General features: G+C 48.3%; 1 protein-coding gene across 1 annotated transcript; it reads right to left on the minus strand.

The window, feature by feature from the left end:
- MEFV (Mediterranean fever) lies at positions 1 to 13,139 on the minus strand. The gene is made up of 9 exons (XM_013974710.2): positions 12,805 to 13,139; positions 10,144 to 10,965; positions 7,541 to 7,920; positions 7,027 to 7,122; positions 3,948 to 4,178; positions 3,526 to 3,548; positions 2,009 to 2,124; positions 1,799 to 1,831; positions 1 to 1,459 (listed from the first exon to the last, which is right to left on the minus strand). Exons 1-9 carry the CDS (start codon positions 13,079 to 13,081, stop codon positions 1,428 to 1,430), a joined length of 2,010 nt encoding a protein of 669 aa, XP_013830164.2. The 5' UTR covers positions 13,082 to 13,139; the 3' UTR covers positions 1 to 1,427.

Consider the following 14,117-nt stretch of genomic DNA (forward strand, 5'->3'; position numbering starts at 1 on the left):
CTTGTTGTTTTCCATTCTCAACGTAATAGTTTGCATCTACAATCCCCAAACTCCAAGTCTGTCCCTCTCCTTCCCCCTCTCTCTCTCTCTGTCTCTTTAAATGGAGAATTAGCTAGAACCTAACATTCCACAGACCCACAGATTTGCCGATAGAGCTCAGGAAGAATAGTAACAGCAGCCCCATCTCCTTCATGGTCTTCTGTATGCAAACAGCATCTCACAGTAATCAACTGAGTGACAACAAATGCAATTATAACTATATTTTTAAGTGATTTATTTATGAGGTCCAGCCACAGTTCATTAACCGAGGTACAAAAGTGATGTGTAGTGATCTAGTCTGCTTGTTTTTCTTCAGGCTTCCTAAGTCCTCAAGACAGGGGAAGGTAGAATGAAGGAACACATCCTTGCCAAGGGTCCTGAGGCAAAATGAGGATAGGCTCTGTCTCAGGAGCATCTCAGGTGCTAATTCTTAACAAGGATTTATTAAGCAATAGCTGTGTACTCTGAAATCCTTGTATCATCTGTATGTGTGTTCTCTTTACCCTTACCAGTATTTGTGACCCACCCTACTTCTGCTTCTGTTCCATAAACCCCTTGGGCACGGGGACTGTTTTTTTATCGATTATATTCCCCACAGCACTGGAACCCAGTAATGACAGCCGAGTGTATGGATTCAAGATTCAAGGCCAGGAGCCTGAAGGGAGATGCAAAGTATCAGGTATTCAGGGAGGCCGTGCCACCCCCACTGGACAGATGGTCAGAGGATCCATGTTCTTCTCTCCATCATGTGTCCTGGGGCTGAGGATAGGTTGAAGGGGCTCAGGGGGAAGGTAGCCAGTGGCTGTGAGGGATGTGGGATTTGGCTGTCACACTGTAAAAGGAGATGTCCCCATCTTGTAGTCCACGGAGACGCCCCTGTGCCAGCAGGCTTCCCCCATCTGGATCTGGAGAAGGTGCATGCCTGGCATTCATTTTACTGCCTCATTGTTTCTACCAGATGCCCATTCTCTGGTGACAGAGTCATGTTCTCCTTGCTGCTCGTGGCTGCGTTGCAGACACCCAGGACCCACCCTGGCTTGTCTCCCACCTTCACTTCTCAGTCATGGTGGCTAGAGAGCAGGGTCAGAGAGCCCAGCACCACGAATCAGCTATTGAATTTTCCTGGACTAGCAGGCAGATGGTCCCACTTTTTTTCCCCAAGGCTCACACTCTTCATGTCATCAGAGAAGATGAAAGATGAGGTTGGAGTGGACAGTTTCTGCTTCCAGAATCACATTAACTGCAGAGAGAATTAGAATTCCTGACTTCAGGTCCATGGACAACATCCCCACAGTGTTTTCCCCACATCCAGGAAGTGTGGACAGGGTCCTTCTTCAGGAACGCACTGGGGGACCGATCAGGGACCCAGCAGGCCAAGGCTACTCGCCTCAGAGTGCCTGACCACCAATCAGTTCTGCAACTACAGAGAAAAAGGAGATAGGGGGAATGCTGAGCATCCCCAATCAGTGGGACTACATCCACCCCGGTCCCCACAACAAGGAAAGACAAGGACCCCTCCTCCCTGCTCAGGACCTGCCCAGCTTCCTCTGACTTTATAGGCCCCTGTTCCTCCCTGGGACCCAAGCCAGCCTTGGATATTCTGTGGTCTGGCAGTGACCCCGGCTCAGAGACTATGAGAACTTGTCATGACTTTTCTCCCACCTTTGTTATAGGTATTTTTTTTTCTCTTCTAAATAATACCTAGAAATCAACAGCACAAGGGACCCCTGGCCAGCACAAACACCACCACCATACTCACCATTGAACGTTTCCACCTCTGACCGCAGGGTCTCTAAAAGGAGAAAAGGAGTTCGAGTTAGGTTCCCCAGATGGGGACAGATCTGGGAGAGGCTGAAGGCAGAGTCAGGAAGGACAAGGAAGATGGAAAAGGGATACCAGGGGGTCTGGGCTACACGGCTCTTGAGGGCAGGTGAGGGGGCGCCTCCCACTGTCCTGCAAGCCCACCTACCCAAGAAGTGCTTCACGCGCTTCTCCACAAACTCTGATTTCTGGTAGAGCAGGTGGATCTTCTCTTTCACCTCTGGTGGCGTGGCCCACAGCTCAGGGACAGTCACCATCTTGGCCCTAGAGACAAAAAGACCATTGACGAAAAAGGGATGGAGCGTGGGGGTGGCCCAAGGTCTCATGAACTGGAAGGGAGGTGCAGCTTCCACCAGGCATACCCAGCCCAGACCCACTTCACAAAGAAAGCTTCCTTCCTGGGCTTCAAGTTCTAAACACTGGTCCTCAACGCTGGCCATGGGGTGGGCTCTCCGGGGGAGTTTTAAAAACCACAGACACCAGAGGACTTTTCCTGGCGGTCCAGTGGTTAACACTCTGAGCTTCCAGTGGAGAGGGTGAGGCTTGATCCCTGGTTGGGGAACTAAGGCCCTGCATGCCACAGAGCAGTTAAACTCACACAAGGAATACCCAGTGCAGTCAAAATTTAAAAAAGGAATAGGGGATTTCCCTGGTGATTCACTTGTTAAGACTCCAGTGCAGGGGCCACAAGTTTAATTCCTGATTGGGAAACTAAGATCCAAGATGCAGCCCAGCCATAAAATAAATGTAAAAAAAAAAAAAAAGGAATGGAATTCTGGCACATTCTACAACATGAATGAACCTTGAAGATATGCCAAGTGAGATAAACACAAAAACACAAATATTGCATAATTCCACTTATATGATGTAGCTAGAGTAGCGGAATACATAAAGATGGTAAAATGGTGGTTGGCAAGGGTCGGGGGAGGGGAGATTGGGAAGTTGTATAATAGTACAGAGTTTCTGTTTGGGCAGATGAGAGAGTTCTATGGCTGGATCATGGTGATGTTCTGTACTGTGATGTACGATGATATGAAGGTACTCACTGAAATGTACATTTTTAAATGCTTAAAATGGCAAATTTTGTGTTATATGTATTTTACCACCAAAAAAAAAATTCTTCAAAAAATTGATGCTTGGGTCATACTCCTGAAGATTCAGATTTAATTTGTCAGCCAGGGCCTGAATGTCAGGATCTCATAAAGTTCCCCTGGGTGATTGTAGGTTCCAGCCTCCTTCCCCTTCCCTTCCTCCCCTCCCTTCCCCATCTCTTCCCCTTCTCTTGCCCACCACCTCCACCGCTGCCTGCTGGGCTTAGCAGATCCACTTCTGGAAAGTGCCTCTCTCCCTGTGCCTGCAAGCAGGCAGTCCTGCAGAACAGTTTTCACAAGGTGAATTGCACAGGACACAGGCTGTTATTCCTAGAAAGCCACCACCATGCGACAGGTGTGTTCACTGGGTTCCGTCTTTAATCATGCACTCCCCTCCTGATCATGCTCCCATTCTTCCTACACAAATCCAGAAAGGCCTTCGGAAGCTGCAGGAGATGGGAGGAGGCACATCTCCGGGGTTGGGAGCATCTCCCTCCTAGGGCTGCCTCCCCAGATGCTACCTGCAGGACCCCCCCCACCACCACCAAGGGATCATCAGGGGACCTCTTGGTACCTGTGCAAGGTGACTCCAATGTCCTAGGAGAGAAAAGAGAGAAGTTCTCCATCACCAGTGTTGTAAGGGCTGTGCTGACTCCTGGCCTCCCTGCCCCAGAGTGTCAGCAAAAACAGGGCCCCTCTCCCCAGTTCTAATCACCAAGGTGGCAACTCAGCTGGGGCCTGCCCACAACCGTATCCAAAGTCTGCTGACATCTGGGAGATGCTGACGGATCCCCTAGATTCTAGGCCACCATGGGTTCCTGAGAGTGCATTGCAGGGGCCTGAGCACAAGAGGCATTATGGGTCACCAAGGACAAGTCCCACCCCAGCCCCAAGGGCCTCACCACTGGGTTGGGGAGAGCTGATGGCAGTATTGGGAGCCCCTGTCATCCGACTGGGCATGGTGGACAGAGGAAGGCCAGGCCCAGCCGCACTCACCTTCATAAGCTCCCACTCTGGCTGGCACTGCTTGGCCTCCAGCTCCCCAATCAGCTCATCGAGAAGGGCGATGTCCCTCGTCCCTTGGGTGCCATATGTCTCCCTAACCTGGCCGATGGTCTGGCCCAACTCCTCTAACCAGGCCACAAAGAGCCGCTCCTGCTGCTCTAAAAACTGGCACAGCTGCTCCAACTGGTACTGGATTCTCTGCTTTTGGGTTTCAGCTTGTTTCTGGGGAACAGAAGACAGGGAGATGTAGGGGCCTGTGTGCTCAGGGAATACCCAGAAGCCCACTTTCCAAAGGGAGAGTCCTCTCTCCTCCCCCTGATTGGGGGCAAGTCAGTCCATCTATTTGGATGCAAGTGAACTTGACTTCCAGTACTCTTGCACACTGGCCACGCATGACTTTCTCATCACTAGAAAGTTGTGGTGGACACATGAAGTTGCTCTAGGGTAACTTTCCTTCATCCAAGGAGGGAGAGGACCCTTCACATAGACCGTACAGAAGAAATCTCATTTTTGGCTCAGAAGGACAGGACTAAATCTCAAGTTCTTTTGAACCAAAAATGTCTCTGCACCTTTTGTTGTTAATTTTAATATGGGCACATTCCTTTATTAGCAAAACTGCTAGACACAACAAAGACTGCTAGTGGGTAGAACTCTGGTGTAAATTCCAGACAGCCCAGGGCCTCCCAGGATGCTTTATGGATGTTTGCCTGGCCCCTGTTCCCCTGCCACCTGTGGTCCCCTAGTTGACATACGATAGTGGTTCTGACACTGCCTGGTATCTTTCTGTAATTAAGGAGTAAGACTATGAACTCGATGCATGTGGAACCTCACACCTTCCCCTGTAACATCAGCAGCCTTTGCTGAATCACATGCTGGGTTTCGCATGCGGAAGAGTGTTCTCCTGGTCTTCACAGCACAGCGCTGCAGACACACCCGTGCCTCTGGTCTGCACAAGTCATTTTCCCCATCACTCACTGTCTGAGTCTAGACTATCAACAAAAAAACCAAGACTGGGTTGCGGCATTTGCTATTTCTGTGGCGTAGATGGGCTTCTCTGGTGGCTCAGACGGTAAAGAATCTGCAGTGCAGGAGACCTGGGTTTATTCCCTGGATTAGGAAGATCCCCTGGAGGAGGGCATGGCAACCCACTCCAGTATTCTTGCCCGGAGAATCCCCATGGATAGAGGAGCCTGGCTGGTTACAGTCCATGGGGTTGCAAAGAGTCAGACACGACTGAGCAACTAAGCACTAAACATGTGGGCATAGATACTCCCACATGTGTCTAACTTGAGACTTGTGGCCAGTCAAGCTTCCAATGTGATGTTCCTAAACATGGAATATGGGACATCTTTTGTTGTTGATGGCAGTAATGTGGACTTTTTTTTTTTAAGAGGACAGGTCAACCATCCTGTTCAGTGGCCTATATTCTAAAATTCTCTGATAATTTTGCTCATGATTAAATTCAGGAGAAGCATGCGGTGGGGGTGAGATTGCCATAGACCTAATGCCGTGCTCTTTCTAGCCCATCCCATTGGGAGGCAAAGACTATCCAGTTTGCCATCATCAGGATAGGGATTCTATGGTTGGTAATTGGTTAAGGAGGGGTCTACCAGTCACTACTGTAAATATATATTATTTCCTTTATAATTACTAAGTAATTTGGGGAGTCGTACTTTGAGAGTGTGTAAGTATGCTATTCTCTGCCGGTTTTTTCCTAAAAAATTTAGCTTCTGTTGCTGATCCCTGTCAGTGTCAACTGTATAGTGGAAATCTTCTAATTTAATTATTATTATTCTGTACTTGTTTTAGCTGGCTTTCTGCTGTAAAAAGGAGCTTTCCCTACCCTCTTTTCTATGATCAAAAATTTTTTTTTCATTATTTGAAGAGGAGGAGGTAAAGGCCTGAAAACAGCATTTCCTTTTCATAAGGGCCCATGTCACTGTGCCTGAAGGGAAGGCTGGACACTTTTCTCTCCCTAGGTTTCCCTGAGCAGCCCAGGAGCCCAGTTCCTGCCTCACCGTCCTCCACCCCACTGGGAGCACCCCTGACCTCTGCTCCACCCACAAGTTCAAGCCACCTGGGGTTATAGGAAAGGGTTTTCATTTGACTACCATTCAGCTGGCTCAGAGGTTAAAGCATCTGCCTCCAATGCGGGAGACCTGGGTTCAATCCCTGGGTTGGGAAGATCCCCTGGAGAAGGAAATGGTAACCCACTCCAGTATTCTTGCCTGGAGAATCCAATGGACAGAGAAGCCTGGTGGGCTACAGTCCACAGGGTCGCAAAGAGTCGGACATGACTGAGTGACTTCACTTTCTTTCTTTCAGCAGTTTCGCAAAAGTCAGACACCTGGACAGCTGCCACCCACCTCCCTCCCATCCTGCCCTTTGGTTTCTTTGCCTGTCTCTCACTGCCATATGGTGTGTCCTGACAAGTTTGGGACTCAGGGAGATGAAATCCAACCAACAGAAATGCATCAGACAGATCAAGGCTCTGTGGGTTAGTTAGGCACCTTTGCACGAAGGGAAAACAGGAGCAACTAAAGCATCCAAGAGTCTGGACAACAGCTTAACAGGAAGGCTCCTAAGTGGTACTTGTTGGAATCTGGGGTGTTACAGAACCACAGTTTTAAAAGAAAATGTCCACTTTAACCATTTGAATTTTAAAAATAAATATGGCTTTTGTAAAAAAAAAAAGATAACAGCAATTATAAAAACAACATGGAGCAGTATTTAAAGTAAAAAGTCTCTCCTCCCCTTTCCTCAATCCCATTCCTCTCTTACAGTGTCCGTTTCTCTAAACCATTTTGTGGTGAGTCTGAGAAAGTGTGACCGGGTCCTGGGAGATGCCCCTTCTTGCTAGAGGTGGACTCCATCCCCAGGGACAAGCTCATCTCTGGACACCTGTTATTCCTTGCCTCCCAGGAGCAGGTGACTCTAAATATGTGATCAGCTCTGTTTCCCTGTGAGCCAGTACAGGACTTGAGGGACCCCTGCTCACTCTGGGTTCCCTGCTTCCTTCTACAGGGGTGAACCCAGTCAATGACAGGCCACAGACCACCCCTAACCTTACCAGGGAGTTTACTGTTTTCTTATCCCCCTGAGATCTCTGCTCCTCTCCAGATTTTCTCAACTCCTTCAGATGGTCCAACTGCTTCTGAATTTGCTCCTGGAAAAACACACACACACACAACACTTGTTGAAGCTTAAACTTGGCCCCTGGCATCTTTAGTTGGTGCCAACCCTAGATGGGAAAATTTGCTTCAGGGGATAAAGCTGAGGGTGCTGCAGCCAGGAGCATGGGAAGAGGTAACCAGAGGAAGAATGACCCCATCACACCAAAAGAAGCAGAGCCAAGAGGTGGTGAGAAAGATTTCTTGTGAGCACCTGGATTCAGCCGTATCTAAAGTTAGATTCCCATAAACCTCTGAGCTATGCAGCATCCCTCTTTGCTGGCTCTATTTGTATGTGTTTGCCATTTACAGCCCAAGGATGCTGGCTAATGCACCAGCTCCTAGCGTTTCAAGGAAACCCCCTGGTGTGTTCAGATGCCCAGCAGAGAAGGGTCCCAATGCAGGAAACCCTACCTTGTATTCCAGGGCAGCCTCCTCAATAGGGCGCACCCGGTGGCCCCGGTGCTCCTGGCTCAGCCGGCAGATAAGGCAGATGAGCTCCCCATGGTCCTCGCAGAAGAGCAGCTGCGCTTGCTTCATGTGACGCTCACACTGTGGCAGGCTCTTGGGGTTCAGGCTGGCCATCTGCAGGCCCTCCTGCCACTCACGGCTTCCATGGCTCTTCCCCGGGAGCAAGTCCTGGCACCGGGGGCAGCTGGATGAGCGGCTGAGTGAGGCCTCGGGATCCCCGGAAGCCGCAGAGCAGCTGCAGGAGATGTGCACACAGCTGCCACCAGCCGGGTCTCCTTCCTGGGCACGGCAAAGAGGACACACAGCCTTGTCCTGCAGCCTCCCTGAGGACACAGCAATGGAAAAGCCTCCTGAGTGACAAACCCAAGATGCTACCAGGAGACGCTGCCAATCAGCGTGGCGAGAATCTGTGCCTGGGACGTGAATATTCTCTGTTAGACGGAGGCCTTTTCCTAGCTTGTCCTCCCCCAACTTTCTTCCAGTGAGAACACTCGGACTGAGGGCTAAGGCCTGGATCTCATGCCAGTCCTGAAACTTGGAATTCTCAGGCATTTATCCTAAAGAAAGGCATTTTGCTATAAATTCTATGCCTTTCTCTTGCACATACACTGACACAGGTGATACAAAGATGGGAAGACATTCTACTGGTGTTGGCTTTACCGCGTATCACCACTGAGAGGGTGCATAACTTGAGTTCCCAGGGGATGGTTACTTGCTTGTGGTTGAACCCACAGACCCTAGCAGAACCCCTGGCACCTGGTAAACATTTGGGAAGTGTGTGTTGAATGAAGGAATGAATGAGCCACTGCTCGCATCCAGATTCAGAAAACATGATGTGACAGTAGAGAAGTAACTTTACAAGGCTGAAGGGTGTAACCCACCGTGATGACCTACAGCTGTGACCAGCTCTGCTCCAACACCAGCACAGCTTCATAAAGCAGAAATGATAGGAGACACAAGAGGAAATAGAAACACAATCCACGAGTCCCCTCCCACCTCCTCCTCTCTCAGGGTCCCAGGAGCTCATATCACATCTGTAAGAGACTGCGAGCTCCCCAGTGACAGTTTCCCACTTCCCTTGTGATGACATTGCGGTCCATATGACTGCTTCCCACCCCTGCTCCCCCAAAACTACATTTCCCAGCCTCCCTAGCAGTTAGGTGTGGTCATGTGACTCCAGACACACCTCGTTTCATTGCACTTCCCTTTATTGGGACACTTCATTTTTTACAAAGTAAACGTTTGTGACTTCCCTGTGCTACCAGATGATGATGAACGTTCTTTATCAATAAAGTATTTTTAAATTAAGGTGTGGATGTTCCCTGGTGGTCTCGTGGTTAGATTCAACCCTTTCACTGCCATGGCCCAGGTTCAGTCGCTGGTGGAGGAATGGAGATATCACACACGCCATGCAGCGAGGACAAAAATAACAGGTATATACATAGTTTTTTTAGACATAATTGTACACTTAATACAGACTACAATATAGTGTAAACATATGTACTGGAAAACCAAAACTTTCCTGTGACTGGCTTACTGCAATATTTGCTTTATTGCAGTGGGCTGGAACAAAACCCATGTTATCGCTGAGGTATGTCTGTACATTCTGGCCAAGAGGATGTAAACAGAGGCATCATGGGCAGCATCTAGAAACTTCCGAAAACCTTCCTTAAGTGATACCATTCTCCTTTGTCCCTCCAGCCTGTTGCCTGGAATGAGGATGCTGCCATCTGAGACCATGAGCTTCAAACTCTGGAGCAGAAAAGCAGCAGGAGCTGGGGTTACCTAGCCAGAGGGTACCACATTCATCCCAGACTATGTGTGTCATTTTTGTGAAAGGGGAACAAATGTCTATCTTGTTTCAGTTCTGTTACTTTGGTGTTTCTGTCGTTCACAACCCATCAGAATCCTAAGTTCTGCCTCTTTAGTAAAAGAGACCTATGATTTTGGCCACCAGCTTCCTCTCTGCTCAGAGAGACAGACTGGCAGAATCTCAGCCCCTTGACATACTGCCATGGAATATTGTAAGAAGATGATATTTACCTACTCTTTCCCAGATGATCAACCTGAGGTTCAGAAGCCTTTGGGGATTCTAAAGAAGTGTCTAAGAGCTAACTAGCTGAAATGTATGCACCATTGCAACATTTTGTGAAGATGTGCAGATATGCCTTTTTTCAGGATTCAGGGCCTACAATCAGATTTTCAAAGGACTGAGGCCCTCAAGGTGGACCCAAGGGTCCAGTGAAATGGATAGAGGAGAGGTAAAAGCAGGCTTGTGCATCTTCCCAGGTGGTGCAGTGGCAAAGAATCTGCCAGTGCAGGAAACACAGAGACACAAGTTTGATCCCTGGGTTGGGAAGATGGCTGGGAGTAGGAAATGGCAACCCACTCCAGTCTTGTTTGGGAAATTCCATGGACAGAGGAGCCTGGCCAGCTACAGTCCACAGGGTCACAAAGAGTTGACTGTGCACAACACATGGGAAAACCTGCACCAGTCATCATTCCTAAGGGTACCAGGTCTTCTGGACTCTGAGGTCCTTTCTTACCTGAAGACGGAGAGAACTCTGGATCTGAAGGCTCATGGGGCACACTGGAGGCCTTCGGAGCCCCAGTTCCACTCCTCTCTGCAGGAGCTGTGGGTTCTAGATGCTCCCCAATCATCATCTTTCCAGCCAGTGGTACACTGAAAGGTGTATTCCTAAGTGCTGTCCCCTCCAGGGTTGTGGCATGCTCTGGATTCCTGGAGCCTTTCTCCAGAGTCACAGTCGACCCTGTTTTCAGAGTGGCCACTTCGCTGGCAGTGGTTGCTGAGCTTGGATTCTCAGTGTTCATTTTCTCCTGAAGCAGCAGAATTTCTGGATTGAGGGGTCCTGTCTCTTCTGGAGAAATGGTAAATTCAAGACTTTTGGGTCGCTTCTTTCCTGAAGGTAAATACACTTCCGATATTTTTGTTTCTCTCCTTCCTGGGGACCCAGCGAATGACCCGCTGGTGAGTCCCTGGAGCCTTCCTGCCGAGCTGGCGTTCCTCCGCAGCCTGACGCTAGGACAGCTCCCTTTCTCCTTCTCCCGCAGCACCTTGCCGAGGAAGGGGCTTCTCTTGGAAGACAGAGTCGTGTTCCTGGCCCCCAGCTTGCTCTGCACCTCCAGGCCCTCAGGGCCTTTCTGATCTCGCTGTTTCCCCAGAGGCTTCTTCTGAGACCCCCTGCCAGCCTCAGGCTGGCTGGAGGGTGGGCAGCCAGCCCCATCAGCACTTTGTCGCTGCTTGTCACCTTCCAGGCCATCTGGGGTCTTTAGGCTCTTGGGCTTCATCTCCCCAGAGGAACCCGACGTTGCTGAGCTGTCTGTGTCACCCTCTTGTATCCGACACACTGAAAAGACAATGAGATGGAAAGGCATGGGAATGCCCGATGCTGAGTCAACATTTGGGGAAAGGGAGAGAAGAGAGAACCCCCTCCGAAATTAGGGAAGTTCGGGAAGTTCTAGACAATGGCAGTCAATTAGCATTTAATAAGACCATATTCATTATCTGCTGTCTTATTTCTGAAGTAGTACTTTTCAAAACTATTTTAGGCAGGAGAACTATTCTTACATAGAATAGTTTATTGGAATACATTTGTGTGTGAATTACAGGTCTACAAAACTCAGTTGTCAGTCAATAAAGATAGGCACAAAAGTTTGAAATCAAGGGTCATGAGGGACAGGATGGGGAACACGTGTACACCCGTGGCGGATTCATGTTGATGTATGGCAAAACCAATACAATATTGTAAAGTAATTAGCCTCCAATTAATATAAATAAATTTATATTAAAAAACTTTAGAAGCTAATTTTTTGCTGTAACTGGTTTCATGAAATGAAGAAAATCCTACCTCATCCAGTTTGGTGTAAACAGTTTAAAAAACAAGTTTGCCTGGAAATTTCAGGGCAAGATTTAATTAAACAGAAATGACAGAAAGGGCTGAAATTCAAGGTCTCCAGAAAAAGTTCAAGTACAATATGAACTATCACACCAATGGCCTCCAATATTTTAAAATTTGGTTAATGGCACATTTTAATATGAATTTGTTAGTTTTGTAAGTTAATTCATAAACTTTGAATCAAGTATTTGCCAACTTTCTAAACAATCCCTGAAATGTCTTCCTGGGATACAATTTGAAAACCACTACTAAATAAAATAACCTATAATTAGCACCTTAATTTTTGGTTTGAAAAACCCCATAGTAAAATTAAGATTGCTTAAAACACTTTGTTGTTGGCTTTCCAGGAAAACATATTTTACAAAAACTGCCTTAGGAACTGGTGAAAAACCCTGAAGAGGCTCATAAACAAGTTTTAAAATACAAAAAAGTTAATTTTAAAATTATCCTCATTAAATTATACCAGGTTCAGGTTATAGTCTAGCTTTATCACTCTTTCAAAGAGCAGAGAAATTTTGTTATGTAAACTCTTCTACCTCATAGAAGGACATGAAAAGCATTCCTGGTATATTCTTAAAATCTAGAAATAGAAGAAAATGTAAGACATGAAAGAATAGTTTTTTTAAACTGGTCCCAGAGTAGCGCCCCTGCCCCCACCAAATCTCAAAAAAAATAAAAAAAAATAAAAACCTCTTGAAAAGTAGAAATCCAATAGACCACATTCTTTGATCACAGTGTAATAAAATCAGAAAGTGACAACAAAGGGGTAGAAGAAGGAACGAAAAGAGGAAAGAAAGAAAAGATGAAAAAGAAATGAGGGAAAGAAAAGGAAGGAAGGAGAAAGCCCTTTTGAGAATTTTAGAATACTTTTGTGACATGTGTTAGAGGAGAACTCAAAACCGAAAAGAGTTAACCCAGTCGATAGGAGTGGTTAGTTTCTTGCTCGACCAAAGACTCATCTGTAGGTGTTAATGACGAAGTGAAGAACTCTACCAGCAGGCATCCAGCTTCTGCCTCTCCCGATCTGGCCCCATAATCAGAACCTCAACCTCCTGGGTTTATTTTTTTAAAGCTACTGGGAGCCTTAGCTTTGCTCCAGCTGCAAAGACCAGAGAAGGGGACAGAACTTGATTGGCTGAAGAAGTCACAGGAGTTGTCGCAGACCTGGGACTCCTGACCCCCAAGTCAGTATGCACTGGTCTGAACACAAGTTCCCTCTTGTACCTTCCACCTGACTCCACGAACAGCCAGCAGTTGCACTGAGAGAGGAGGGCACTTGGGACCGCTTACCTGGGCTGATCAGCTGGTGAAGCTCCTCTGCCAGGAGGTGCTGGTTGATGGCCCTCAGGACCTGCAGGATCAGCTGCACAGCATACTCCTCCCCGTAGTGGTTGACCAGCAGAGAGGCCAGCTTCACCGGCTCGGCTGTCTGCAGTTGGCCCCGGGGGATCCGGGTGTGCTCCTTCTCCAGGCTGGTGTTCTGCAGCTTGAACTTGAACTTCTCGAAGTCATAGGGCAAAAGCTCTTCCAGGGAATAGAGTAGATGGTCACTCCGGGTCCTGACCATGGTGTTGACCAGGAGAGACTGGAGGCAGTCGTCCTGCTTCTGAGGGAAGAAACTACTGTCTGTCCTGGTGCCCCGAGAGTGAGAAGATGCAGCTTGTGAAATAACGGAAAAGGCACAGGAAATGCTCTGTGTTTTGGTGGGAACTGAGACTCAGGCTGTTAGTGTGTCATTGCTGGCTTGCGTCCTCTTCCTTAAAGAATCAGAGGCTTTTCCAGGTGGGAGGGCTCAATGCCTTGTCAGACACGTGGTGGTCCTGCACGCCAGCTCTCGCTGACCCAGGCTGGACTTCGGAGTGGTGGGTTAGTCTTTGAGGGAGGGTCTGGGATTGGATTTCAGATTCTTGCTCTTTGGAAGCCTCTCAGATGCTTCCCTCCTCCCTCCCAGGAAGGTGGAAGTGAGAGTGGGGGGAACAGAGTCCCTGGTCCCATGCTGGAGAGAATCATGATGAGGGTCAGTCCCTCTGGTCAGCTTCTCTCCTCCAGACTTGGGGTTTTATTGACCCTCTGTAGCCAATGGCAGGAGGATGAGGAGCAGCAGATACAGCCCTGCAAGCTCTGCTCTTCCCTGCCAGAGGAGACAGGTGAGGTCTGGAGGCACGGCAGGAGAAAAGCCCTGGGATAACTCCTTTGGACGTAGTTACAGTTGTCTGGTTCTTCCAGCAACATAAAGGCCTAGAAATGCCATGCCTGGGACCACCATCGTGATTCGTTTGTCCCAGCGTTGACTCTGCCATGACTTTCTAGGAGCAGACCCCGGAGGGAGGGTGTCATACATGTACAGTTACTGAACACATGTTCTGGACCAGGATGCTGGAGAAACAAGGGTGAAAAAGGTGTCCTTAGGGCTCACAGCCCAGTGTGGGGCCTCAGCCATGGCTCCGAAGCTAATGGAGGTGCTACAGGCGGAGTGACTTCTTCCTCTTTGAACTGCTCTCTGTCTGCTACAGTGATTTTTATCCTCAGTTTTGTTTTTGAAAAATTTCAAGTTCACAGAAAAGTTAAGGGCATAGTACAATGAACACGTATATGCTCTCAAC

This window comes from Capra hircus, chromosome 25 (assembly GCF_001704415.2).
Source record: "Capra hircus breed San Clemente chromosome 25, ASM170441v1, whole genome shotgun sequence".
In the NCBI taxonomy this organism is placed as follows: Eukaryota; Metazoa; Chordata; class Mammalia; order Artiodactyla; family Bovidae; genus Capra; species Capra hircus.